Source organism: Carcharhinus amblyrhynchos, unplaced genomic scaffold (genome assembly GCF_965287045.1).
Source record: "Carcharhinus amblyrhynchos unplaced genomic scaffold, sCarAmb.v2.hapA scaffold_887, whole genome shotgun sequence".
Taxonomy (NCBI): Eukaryota; Metazoa; Chordata; class Chondrichthyes; order Carcharhiniformes; family Carcharhinidae; genus Carcharhinus; species Carcharhinus amblyrhynchos.
The window spans coordinates 35,326-48,188 of NW_027650627.1; the positions used below are offsets into that span (position 1 = coordinate 35,326).

Below are 12,863 nucleotides of genomic sequence, written 5' to 3' on the forward strand. Positions count from 1 at the left end.
GTAAGGTGGGTACAGTGTTGTCTTTTGAAAGACAGTTACATGGGTATGATGGGTATAGAGGGATATGGGCCAAATGTGGGCAATTGGGACTAGCTTAGGGGTTTAAAACAAGGGGCGGTGTGGATAAGTTGGGCTGAAGGGCCTGTTTCCATGCTGTAAACCTCTGTGACTGTATGAATCAGCCTGCCCTTGCCCCATATCCTTCTATTCCTTACATACTTGTGTGTTTATCTAAATGCCCCTATCATATCACCACCGACAGCGCATTCCAGACACCCATCGCTCTCTGTGTAAAAAAACACTTGCCCCTCCCATCTCCTTTTGAACTTTCCCCCTCTCACCTTAAGTGTGCACCCCTGTGTATGAGACATTTCAACTCTGGGGGAACAGGATTCTGACTGACAACCCTGTCTACGCCTCTCACCATTTTATAGACTTCTAATCAGGTCTCCTCCTCCAGAGAAAACAGCCCGAGTTTATCCAGCCTCTCCTTATAGCTCACACCCTCTCATCCAGGCAGTAAACCTCTTCTGCACCCTCTTCAAAGCCTCCACATCCTTCCTGTAAATGTGGTGACCACAGCTGACCGCAGTGTTCTCAAGTGCGGCCTAACCAAAGTTTTATAAAGCTGCAACATTCTGATTCTCGGACTCGATGCCCCGACCGATAAAGGCAAGCGTGCCATCCGTCTGCCCGCAGGGTGGGGCGGAGGCAGCAGGGAGTCCAGAGACGTGAAGCCACGGTAACGCGTGCGGGTTTTATCCATGGTCTGAATCGCTGTTTGTGTTTTCTGTTTTTTTGCAGGGTGCAGTGTCCGGTTCTGTTCAGGCAACCGATCGGCTGATGAAAGAGCTGCGAGACATCTACCGATCGGAGAGCTTTAAAGCGGGTAAGGGGGTCGCACGCTTACTTTGTTACGGGGGCCGGGATTAAGTTTGTTTATCGGTGTCACCAATGAAATTGCTGTGACAGCTCCCCCCCGCCCCAGTCGCCACACCCTGGCGCCTGTCCGAGGGAGAATTTAGCACGGCCGGTGCACCCTAACCAGCACGTCTTTGGGAGGAAACCAGAGCACCCAGTGGAAACCCACACAGACATGGGGAGAATGTGCAGGCTCCACACACACTGACCCAAGCTGGGAATCGAACCTGGGTCCCTGCTGCTGTGAGGCAGCAGTGCTAACCCACTGTGTCACCGTGCTGCTGGGAATCGAACCCGGGTCCCTGGCGCTGTGAGACAGCAGTGCTAACCCACTGTGTCACCGTGCTGCTGGGAATCGAACCCGGGTCCCTGGCGCTGTGAGGCAGCAGTGCTAACCCACTGTGTCACCGTGCTGCTGGGAATCGAACCCGGGTCCCTGGCGCTGTGAGGCAGCAGCGCTAACCCACTGTGTCACCGTGCTGCCGGGAGTCGAACCCGGGTCCCTGGCGCTGTGAGACAGCAGCGCTAACCCACTGTGTCACCGTGCTGCCGGGAATCGAACCCGGGTCCCTGGCGCTGTGAGACAGCAGCGCTAACCCACTGTGTCACCGTGCTGCCGGGAATCGAACCCGGGTCCCTGGCGCTGTGAGACAGCAGCGCTAACCCACTGTGTCACCGTGCTGCCGGGAATCGAACCCGGGTCCCTGGCGCTGTGAGACAGCAGCGCTAACCCACTGTGTCACCGTGCTGCTGGGAATCGAACCCGGGTCCCTGGCGCTGTGAGGCAGCAGCGCTAACCCACTGTGTCACCGTGCTGCTGGGAATCGAACCCGGGTCCCTGGCGCTGTGAGACAGCAGCGCTAACCCACTGTGTCACCGTGCTGCTGGGAATCGAACCCGGGTCCCTGGCGCTGTGAGACAGCAGTGCTAACCCACTGTGTCACCGTGCTGCTGGGAATCGAACCCGGGTCCCTGGCGCTGTGAGACAGCAGCGCTAACCCACTGTGTCACCGTGCTGCCGGGAATCGAACCCGGGTCCCTGGCGCTGTGAGACAGCAGCGCTAACCCACTCTGCCGCCACGCCACCCCACACTGGTGTGTGATTGGAGAAGAGGCCTGTCGATGAAGGATTTTTGATTGGCTTGTTTTCTTGGCCCAATAGGGAACTATGCAGTTGAACTCGTCAATGACAGCTTATACGATTGGAACGTCAAGATTCTGAAGTAAGTGACCCTCCTTTGGCTGCCTCCTTGCAAAATCAAACGTGTAAAATGCTAACTGTGCGTATGGTGCTGGCAAAAAACAAGGGTGATGACAGTGCCTTGTCTATCGTGTGATCACTGTCCGTATCCCCCATATTGAGTTTGGTTCCAATATGGCTGCCTCCTTGAGCCCAAACCAAGATGGCGGATGTTGGGGGTCATTTGCAATCATCCAATTACTTTTTATCATTCATTAGTGGGCCACGGGTATTGCTGGCTGGTCCAGCATTTATTACCCATCCCTAGTTGCCCCTTGGAGGGGCAGTTGAGAGTCAACCACATTGCTGTGGCTCTGGAGTCACATGTAGGCCAGACCGGGGTAAGGACGGCAGATTTCCTTCCCTAAAGGGAACCAGATGGGTTTTTCCGACAATGGGTCATCAGTAGATTCTTAATCCCAGATATTTTTTATTGAATTCAAATTCCACCGTCTGCTGTGGGTGGGATTCGAACCCGGGTCCCCCAGAACATTAGCTGAGTTTCTGGATTTAATAACCCAGGGATAATCCCACTGGGCCACCAATAACTGGTGTAGAAAGTAAGCGTGCAGGTACAGCAGGCAGTAAAGACGGCAGATGGTATGTTGGTCTTCGTAGTGAGAGAGTTTGAGTTTAGGGATAGGGATGTTTTGCTGCAATTGTACAGGGTGTTGGTGAGACCACGCCTGGAGTATTGTGTGCAGTCTTGGTCTCCTTATCTGAGGAAGGATGTTCCTTTCTATAGAGGGAGCACAGCGAGGGTTTACCAGGCTGATTCCTGGGATGGCAGGTCTGTCATATGAGGAGAGACTGAGTGGGTTAGGATTATATTCACTGGAGTTTAGAAGAGGGAGAGGGGGTCTGATAGAAACTTATAAAATTCTAACAGGGTTAGACAGGCGGAAGTGGGGGGGGGGGGCTGTAGGGCAGAAAGGGGGGAGGGGATGCAGGGCGGGAGGAGGGGGGGAGCCTTTCATTGCAGCATTCTGTGATATTTGTTTTCTCACTCTCTCTGCAGAGTTGATCAGGACAGTGCTCTGCACAATGATCTGCAAATCCTCCGGGAGAAAGAAGGCGTCGACTTTATTTTGTTAAATTTCTCTTTTAAAGTGAGTGTGGGACGTGAGGGGGAGGGGGGGGGGGAAGAGTGTACACTGACTGTGTTGACACGTGCGCGCACACACACACACACACACAGCCCTGTGACAGGGAGAATGTACTCGGAACTCTGTGTGTACAGATTTAGTGTGTACGCAGAGGTGTGTGTTGGGGGGATACCTGGTGTGTGTGTGTGTACATGAAGCGCTCTTAGGCTGATTGGTGTAACAAATTGTCCCTAAATTAGTCTCCCCTCAATGTGGAATGCCATAAAGCATAGACAAGGGTCGTGGGTGGAGGGGGGGACTCACAATAAAATGGCGGCGTGGACTCGTTGGGCCCAAGGGCCTGTTTACCAGGCTGTGTTGTTCTTTGATGGGGGAGTGTGTACATGGAGCTGTGTGTGGGAGTAGAGTCAGTGACGGGGAGTGTGTACACGGGGCAGTGTGTGTGTGTGGGGGAGTGTGTACACGGGGGAGTGTGTGTGTGTGTGGGGAAGTGTGTACACGGGGTGTGTGTGTGTGTGGGGGAGTGTGTACACGGGGCAGTGTGTGTGTGTGGGGGAGTGTGTACACGGGGGAGTGTGTGTGTGTGTGGGGTAGTGTGTACACGGGGTGTGTGTGTGTGTGGGGGAGTGTGTACACGGGGGAGTGTGTGTGTGTGTGGGGAAGTGTGTACACGGGGTGTGTGTGTGTGTGGGGGAGTGTGTACACGGGGCAGTGTGTGTGTGTGGGGGAGTGTGTACACGGGGGAGTGTGTGTGTGTGTGGGGAAGTGTGTACACGGGGTGTGTGTGTGTGTGGGGGAGTGTGTACACGGGGCAGTGTGTGTGTGTGGGGGAGTGTGTACACGGGGGAGTGTGTGTGTGTGTGGGGGAGTGTGTACACGGGGCAGTGTGTGTGTGTAGGGGAGTGTGTACACGGGGGAGTGTGTGTGTGTGTGGGGGAGTGTGTACACGGGGCAGTGTGTGTGTGTGGGGGAGTGTGTACACGGGGTGTGTGTGTGTGTGGGGGAGTGTGTACACGGGGTGAGTGTGTGTGTGTGTGTGGGGGAGTGTGTACACGAGGGGAGTGTGTGTGTGTGTGGGGGAGTGTGTACACGGGGTGTGTGTGTGTGTGTGGGGGAGTGTGTACATGGGGGGAGTGTGTGTGTGTGTGGGGGGAGTGTGTACACGGGGGGTGTGTGTGTGTGTGTGTGGGGGAGTGTGTACACGGGGGAGTGTGTACACGGCGCTGTGTCTGTGTGTGTGTGGGGGAGTGTGTACACGGGGCTGTGAGCAGCAGTGATGGTGTGAATGTGCTTTCTGTCTATTTGAGGTTAATATCGAACTGTTCTCCTCTTCTGTTGCAGGATAATTTCCCCTTCGACCCTCCCTTTGTACGGGTTGTGTCTCCAGTGCTGTCCGGAGGGTGAGTATCCGGGTTTACTGTCTGTTTTCCGAGTGGTGGGAATTGCCAGTAATCCTGGCGCGGTGACGTTGGGCCGGGAAGTGGGGGGGGGGCGATGTTTCGGAGCGTGTTTCCTGCCATTGTCACTCTGGCTCAGGAATCGCTGGGATTCGGAAACGGCCCCGCGTGCTCCTCCAGGCATCCGGGCCTTCCTCTGCTCTTGTCCGCAAGAAACTAACTCCTTTCCCTGCTGAGTCCCGCCATCTCCCAGGAACGTTCCATCTCTCCCGATCCAGGGCAGGAATAGTGAGAGTGGAATCCAGACAGTAGGGAGGAGGAGGATTGGAATGGGCGGTGTGGGCTTGTCGGGCCGGTTTCCTGTGCTGTGTTGTTGTTTGTTGAATCCCTTGCGTGTAGGAGGAGGCCATTCAGCCCATCAAGTCTGCACTGACTCTCCAAACGAGCATCTTAGCCAGGCCCCACCCATCCTCGCGTTTTTAGCATGGCCAATCCACCCTAACCTGCACATCTTTGGGACTGTGGGAGGCAACTGGAGGAAACCCACGCAGACACGGGGAGAACGTGCTGACTCCAGACAGTGACCCGAGCCGGGAATCGAACCGGGCTCTCTGGCGCTGTGAGGCAGCAGCGCCAACCCACTGTGCCAGCCCCCAAAGATGAGACTGCCAGCTGTGTTGGATGGAGCGATTTTGAGCTGTGACCAAGGTTTGCAGGGTTATTGCTGTGTGTCCGTCAGTCTCTCACCTCTCGCTGCCTTGTTTTCACAGCTACGTGCTTGGAGGGGGAGCGATTTGCATGGAGCTCCTGACCAAACAGGTAAGCAGTCTGTCCACCTCTCAAACACCTGGGCTGGACCCGGGACAGAGCTCTGGTCCTTGTTGTAGAACGGTGAGGGAGAGGGTGGCTTTATCACTGAATTCACCTGCCCAAGGAGCCGGGCTCCCCATCCCGGGCTGTACCCATTTGGCGAAGGAATTCGATATCGCTCTTGGGGCTGAAGGGACCAAGGGATATGGACGGGGGGGTTGTGGGGGGGGGTGCGGAGTCAGGATATTGAATTTGCTGATCAGCCATGATCACAATGAACGGTGTAGCAGGCAGGGAGGGCCGAATGGCCTCCTCCTGCTTCTAGTGTCTGTTTAGACCACTGAGTTAATTGCTATTGCAATCCCCCCCGCCCCACCCCTCAGGTAAGGGCTGCTGCTCTTTCTACCTCGAGGGCTGTTCGACTGTGGTGGGCCTCACAGGACCCCAGCTGTTGTCTGATTCCTGGGGTGGGGGAGTGGGGGGTACACACAGTTCCAAAATGGCTCAGGTGGAGGTCCGCTAGCCCAGAGTGTGGCGCTGAAGGGGTGCGGTATTGCCGGAGGTGCCGCTCTGTGGGTGAACATCTGAAAGCGAGGGGTCGACCCCCCCCCCCCCCCCACCAACCCCCCAAACCGGGAGAGTGTCAGAGATTCCAGCGGGTGTCACCGCGCCCTCCCACCCGGTTTGTCAGTCCCGGGTGGTACCTGCGCACCGCAGCCCGGGTCCCTGTGCTGTGTTTGGGTGCCAGGCTAACCTCCCCGTCTCTCTCTCTCTCTCTCTGTCACAGGGTTGGAGCAGTGCTTACTCGATCGAGTCTGTCATTATGCAGATCAGTGCAACGCTGGTCAAAGGCAAAGCAAGAATTCAGTTCGGAGCCAATAAGGTAAGGAGTTACTGACCGAGAGACAGCGAGCGAGGCAGTCCCGCTCTCTCTCCACCCTCTCCCCCTCTCTCTCCCTGTCTCTATATCCCTTTTTCTCTCTCTCTCTCCACCCTCTCCCTCTATTCCTCCCTTTTTCCCCCCACTTCTTTCCCTCTCCCTTTCTCCCCCCCTCCCTTTCCCTCTCCCCCTTCCCCCCCCTCTCCCTCTCGCTTCCCCCGCTGAGGGGGGAGCACCCACACGGTGAGGGGTGGTGGGGCGTTGGGGAGGGGGGACAGTGCCCAGAGAGAGCTGTACTGTTGGGACAGGCAGCTTTTCGGCTGCCCCTTTAATCCTAGGTCCTCAACGCCGTTCACCCTCCCCTCCAAAAGGTGGACAGGAGGATCCCATAGCCTGAGGAGGCGGGCGTTTCTCTCAGGGTGGTGGGGGGGGGGGTGAGTAGGTGGGCACTGCCTTGGAGCTTTTCCCTGGGAGTTTGCTGTGCCTGCTGTTTTCCTGCCCTGTCTGTCCCCTGTTAACAAGTGACTCTCAGTAACTGGGGACACCCAGGAGGCGATGAAAGGCGCTATGTCAATGCAGGCTTCTCCTGTCTAACGGACGGTGTTCTCTCTCCGACAGTCACAGTACAGCCTAACTCGAGCCCAGCAGTCCTACAAATCACTGGTTCAGATTCACGAGAAAAATGGTACGTAAAACCGCGGTAAATCCCAGGGGGATGAGGGAGAGAAAGAGAGAGAGGGACGAAGGGAAAGAGAGAGAGAGAGAGAGAGAGAAGGGGAAAGAGGGAGAGAGGGACAAGGGAGGAAGAGAGAGAGGGGATGGGCATGGGGTGGAGAAGAGGGAGAAGTGAAGTTTCTCCCAGGGAGAAACTATTTGGTCTGTTCCATTCCCCCATTTTCCACCAAAGGTTTCAGTGGAAGAATATTTTCTGGGGTCAGAAGGCTCGGTGATAGGGGTTCTAATCTTCTCTCTAGCCTTCCCCAGCTGAGGCTGTACTACGGTTCTGGAGGGAAATTAACAGTGGTGGGCATCACCGTGTAACACTGGGGTACAGTACGGGTGGGGATGGGTCTGTCGCTGTATAACACTGGGGTACAGTACTGGTGGGGACGGGTCTGTCGCTGTATAACACTGGGGTACAGTACTGGTGGGGACGGGTCTGTCGCTGTATAACACTGGGGTACAGCACTGGTGGGGACGGGTCTGTCGCTGTATAACACTGGGGTACAGTACTGGTGGGGACGGGTCTGTCACTGTATAACACTGGGGTACAGTACTGGTGGGGACGGGTCTGTCGCTGTATAACACTGGGGTACAGTACTGGTGGGGACGGGTCTGTCTCTGTATAACACTGGGGTACAGTACTGGTGGGGACGGGTCTGTCACTGTATAACACTGGGGTACAGTACTGGTGGGGACGGGTCTGTCGCTGTATAACACTGGGGTACAGTACTGGTGGGGACGGGTCTGTCGCTGTATAACACTGGGGTACAGTACTGGTGGGGACGGGTCTGTCTCTGTATAACACTGGGGTACAGTACTGGTGGGGATGGGTCTGTCGCTGTATAACACTGGGGTACAGTACTGGTGGGGACGGGTCTGTCGCTGTATAACACTGGGGTACAGTACTGGTGGGGACGGGTCTGTCGCTGTATAACACTGGGGTACAGTACTGGTGGGGATGGGTCTGTCGCTGTATAACACTGGGGTACAGTACTGGTGGGGGACGAGTCTGTCGCTGTATAACACTGGGGTACAGTACTGGTGGGGACGGGTCTGTCGCTGTATAACACTGGGGTACAGTACTGGTGGGGACGGGTCTGTCGCCGTATAACACTGGGGTACAGTACTGGTGGGGACGGGTCTGTCGCTGTATAACACTGGGGTACAGTACTGGTGGGGACGGGTCTGTCGCTGTATAACACTGGGGTACAGTACTGGTGGGGACGGGTCTGTCGCTGTATAACACTGGGGTACAGTACTGGTGGGGACGGGTCTGTCGCTGTATAACACTGGGGTACAGTACTGGTGGGGACGGGTCTGTCGCTGTATAACACTGGGGTACAGTACTGGTGGGGACGGGTCTGTCGCTGTATAACACTGGGGTACAGTACCGGTGGGGACGGGTCTGTCGCTGTATAACACTGGGGTACAGTACCGGTGGGGACGGGTCTGTCGCTGTATAACACTGGGGTACAGTACCGGTGGGGACGGGTCTGTCGCTGTATAACACTGGGGTACAGTACTGGTGGGGACGGGTCTGTCGCTGTATAACACTGGGGTACAGTACTGGTGGGGACGGGTCTGTCTCTGTATAACACTGGGGTACAGTACGGGTGGGGACGGGTCTGTCGCTGTATAACACTGGGGTACAGTACTGGTGGGGACGGGTCTGTCGCTGTATAACACTGGGGTACAGTACTGGTGGGGACGGGTCTGTCGCTGTATAACGCTGGGGTACAGTACTGGTGGGGACGGGTCTGTCGCTGTATAACGCTGGGGTACAGTACTGGTGGGGGACGGGTCTGTCGCTGTATAACACTGGGGTACAGTACTGGTGGGGATGGGTCTGTTGCTGTATAACACTGGGGTACAGTACTGGTGGGGACGGGTCTGTCGCTGTATAACACTGGGGTACAGTACTGGTGGGGGACGGGTCTGTCGCTGTATAACACTGGGGTACAGTACTGGTGGGGACGGGTCTGTCGCTGTATAACACTGGGGTACAGTACTGGTGGGGACGGGTCTGTCGCTGTATAACACTGGGGTACAGTACTGGTGGGGGACGGGTCTGTCGCTGTATAACACTGGGGTACAGTACTGGTGGGGATGGGTCTGTTGCTGTATAACACTGGGGTACAGTACTGGTGGGGACGGGTCTGTCGCTGTATAACACTGGGGTACAGTACTGGTGGGGACGGGTCTGTCGCTGTATAACACTGGGGTACAGTACTGGTGGGGATGGGTCTGTCGCTGTATAACACTGGGGTACAGTACTGGTGGGGACGGGTCTGTCGCTGTATAACACTGGGGTACAGCACTGGTGGGGGCGGGTCTGTCGCTGTATAACACTGGGGTACAGTACTGGTGGGGACGGGTCTGTCTCTGTATAACACTGGGGTACAGTACTGGTGGGGACGGGTCTGTTGCTGTATAACACTGGGGTACAGTACTGGTGGGGACGGGTCTGTCGCTGTGTAACACTGGGGTACAGTACTGGTGGGGACGGGTCTGTCGCTGTATAACACTGGGGTACAGTACCGGTGGGGACGGGTCTGTCGCTGTATAACACTGGGGTACAGTACTGGTGGGGACGGGTCTGTCGCTGTATAACACTGGGGTACAGTACTGGTGGAGACGGGTCTGTTGCTGTGTAACACTGGGATACAGTACTGGTGGGGACGGGTCTGTGACTGCTAGTTCCACCACAGTAAGTTTTTTTTTAAACAATAAGCCTGTTATGAAATGCTGGTTTAAAACTGGGTGGTTTGTATTTTGGGGCTGGGTGGTACAGCGTGTTAGTACATCTGTACTTTGTCCTCTGGTGTCTGGCTTTAATCCCATTCTGTTGCCCATAAAACAAACAGGTGGGTACGACCTTAGCTCTGTCCCTTGTACTGAACCCTCGGCTGCACTGGCCCTCAGTGTCATGAGGCGGCAGTAACAGTGCTGTGGTCAGGCGAGAGTCGGGTAGTTTTAGGTTTTGTTTGTCTGGGGAGTGTCTCTCACAATCGTCAGCCAATCCACTCCCAACCCAGCGGCACCTGACCTACTCCTCAGCTGAAATATATTGTTCGGAAATTCTGCTCTCTCTGTCTCTCTCTCTCTTAATGGGAAATGAAGTTGGGAATGTTATTGTTTGGTTCAGAAACTGGGATCTCTGTTGGCTTTCTGGTCAAGGGAATGAGTGGAGCAAGAGGGCTGGTCCACTGGGATTGTGTACAATGGTAGTGAACGGGATGGGGTTTGGGTCCATTGGGATTGTGTACAATGGGAGTGAATGGGAAGGGATTTGGGTCCATTGGGATTGTGTACAATGGGAGTGAAAGGGAAGGGGTTTGGGTCCATTGGGATTGTGTACAGTGGGAGTGAATGGGAAGGGGTTTGGGTCCATTGGGATTGTGTACAATGGGAGTGAACGGGAAGGGGTTTGGGTCCATTGGGATTGTGTACAATGGGAGTGAATGGGATGGGGTTTGGGTCCATTGGGATTGTGTACAGTGGGAGTGAACGGGAAGGGGTTTGGGTCCATTGGGATTGTGTACAGTGGGAGTGAACAGGATGGGGTTTGGGTCCATTGGGATTGTGTACAATGGGAGTGAATGGGATGGGGTTTGGGTCCATTGGGATTGTGTACAATGGGAGTGAATGGGATGGGGTTTGGGTCCATTGGGATTGTGTACAGTGGGAGTGAACGGGAAGGGGTTTGGGTCCATTGGGATTGTGTACAGTGGGAGTGAACAGGATGGGGTTTGGGTCCATTGGGATTGTGTACAATGGGAGTGAATGGGAAGGGGTTTGGGTCCATTGGGATTGTGTACAATGGGAGTGAACAGGATGGGGTTTGGGTCCATTGGGATTGTGTACAGTGGGAGTGAATGGGAAGGGGTTTGGGTCCATTGTGATTGTGTACAATGGGAGTGAATGGGAAGGGGTTTGGGTCCATTGGGATTGTGTACAATGGGAGTGAATGGGAAGGGGTTTGGGTCCATTGGGATTGTTTGCAATGGGAGTGAATGGGATGGGGTTTGGGTCCATTGGGATTGTTTGCAATGGGAGTGAGGATAGACCAGTGGGGGAGAAAAAAAGCAAATTACTGCAGACACTGGAATCTGAAAAAAGAGAAAATGCTGGAAAATCTCGGCAGGTCTGGCAGCATTGGTAAGGAGGGACAAGAGCTGATGTTTTGAGTCCAGATGACCCTTGGTCAAAATGAAAAGGCAGAGAAAGTGGGAGATATTTATATTGCAGGGGGAGGGAATGGAAGATGAGTCTAGACACAGAAACCAGGGGAAAGGCTGCTAATGGCAGCCCAGAGAGAGAATAAAGGGTGTGACCAGTAGGCCAATGGGGATTTTGTGGCGATGGTGGAGGGAGAGATTCCACTCTGGGCGACATTGAGTTAACTGGAGCCGCCTTGGGCTCTGAGCTCTGCGAGTTGTGTCTGTTACATTGCGTATCGACATGACCGTACTGGCAAAGCAGAGGGAAAGTCTGCAAAGGGATATAGATGGTCTGAGTGAGTGGGCGAGGGTCTGGCAGATGGAGTACAATGTTGGTAAATGTGAGGTCATCCATTTGGGTCGGAATAACAGCAAAATGGACTATTATTTAAATGGTAACAAATTGCAGCATGCTGCTGTGCAGAGGGACCTGGGTGTCCTTGTGCAGGAATCTCAAGGAATTGGTTTGCAGGTGCAGCAGGTAATGAAGAAGGAAAATGGAATTTTGTCCTTCATTGCCAGAGGGATGGAGTTTAAAAACAGCGAGGTTATGTTGCAGCTGTATAAGGTGCTGGTGAGGCCACGCCTGGAGTTACTGTGTACAGTTTTGGTCTCCTTACTTGAGAAAGGATATACTGACACTGGAGGGGGTGCAGAGGAGATTCACTAGGTTGATTCTGGAGTTGAGAGGGTTGGTTTATGAGGAGAGACTGAGTAGACTGGGGCAAGACTCATTGGAATGCGAAGAATGAGGGGGAGATCTTATAGAAACATATAAGATTATGAAGGGAATAGATAAGATAGAAGCAGGGAAGTTGTTTCCACTGGCGGGTGAAACTAGAACTAGGGGGCATGGCCCCCAAATAAGGGGGAGCAGATTTAGGACTGAGTTGAGGAGGAACTTCTTCACACAAAGGGTTGTGAATCTGTGGAATTCCCTGCCCAGTTGAGGCTCCCTCATTGAATGTTTTTAAGGCAAGGACAGATAGATTTTTGAACAGTAAAGGAATTAAGGGGAGCGGGCGGGTAAGTGGAGCTGAGTCTATGAGAAGATCAGCCATGATCTTATTGAATGGGGGAGCAGGGCTCGAGGGGCCGAATGGCCCACTCCTGCTCCTAGCTCTTATGTACCATCTCCCACTCTGCAATCTTTCTGTCCCCTCTCTCTCCCCGCAGGTTGGTATACTCCACCCAAAGAGGACGGCTAGCCCGGGCTGAGGTGACCATCGCTTGTGGACCAACGTGAGCGCCGCCCGCTTGGGGGGAAAAAAAAAACAACTCCAATTTAATCGATTTTTAGCTGCCTCATTTACAACCCCCCCCCCTCCCCCCAACCCCCCCCCCCCCCCCCCCCCCCACCCCCTCCCCCCTCCCGGGAAGAAGAGACGAAGGGGCTTCAGCCGGAACCTTGGATCATATACTTAATTAAAAAAAATAAATAAAACCCTGTATATATAAAAATATACATCTGTACCCTCATGGACAAATACTGCAACTCCTTTCCTCGCCAGAGAAACCCCCCCTCCCCACCTAATGTACGGGGTTGGGAGGGGGTGAAATCCTGCA

The 12,863-nt window shown here is 54.5% G+C and overlaps 1 protein-coding gene across 1 annotated transcript in view; it reads left to right on the plus strand.

Annotated features, from left to right (window-relative positions):
* Positions 1-12,558, plus strand: part of LOC145340267 (ubiquitin-conjugating enzyme E2 Q1-like) — a 47,417-nt gene extending 34,859 nt beyond the window's left edge. The window contains 8 exon segments of the mRNA XM_080184713.1: positions 805-889; positions 2,084-2,144; positions 3,180-3,270; positions 4,609-4,667; positions 5,435-5,483; positions 6,262-6,357; positions 6,973-7,039; positions 12,474-12,558. Of these exon segments, the coding sequence (XP_080040839.1) occupies positions 805-889; positions 2,084-2,144; positions 3,180-3,270; positions 4,609-4,667; positions 5,435-5,483; positions 6,262-6,357; positions 6,973-7,039; positions 12,474-12,505 (540 nt within the window). The 3' untranslated portion in view covers positions 12,506-12,558.
* Positions 12,559-12,863: the final 305 nt, after the last annotated feature.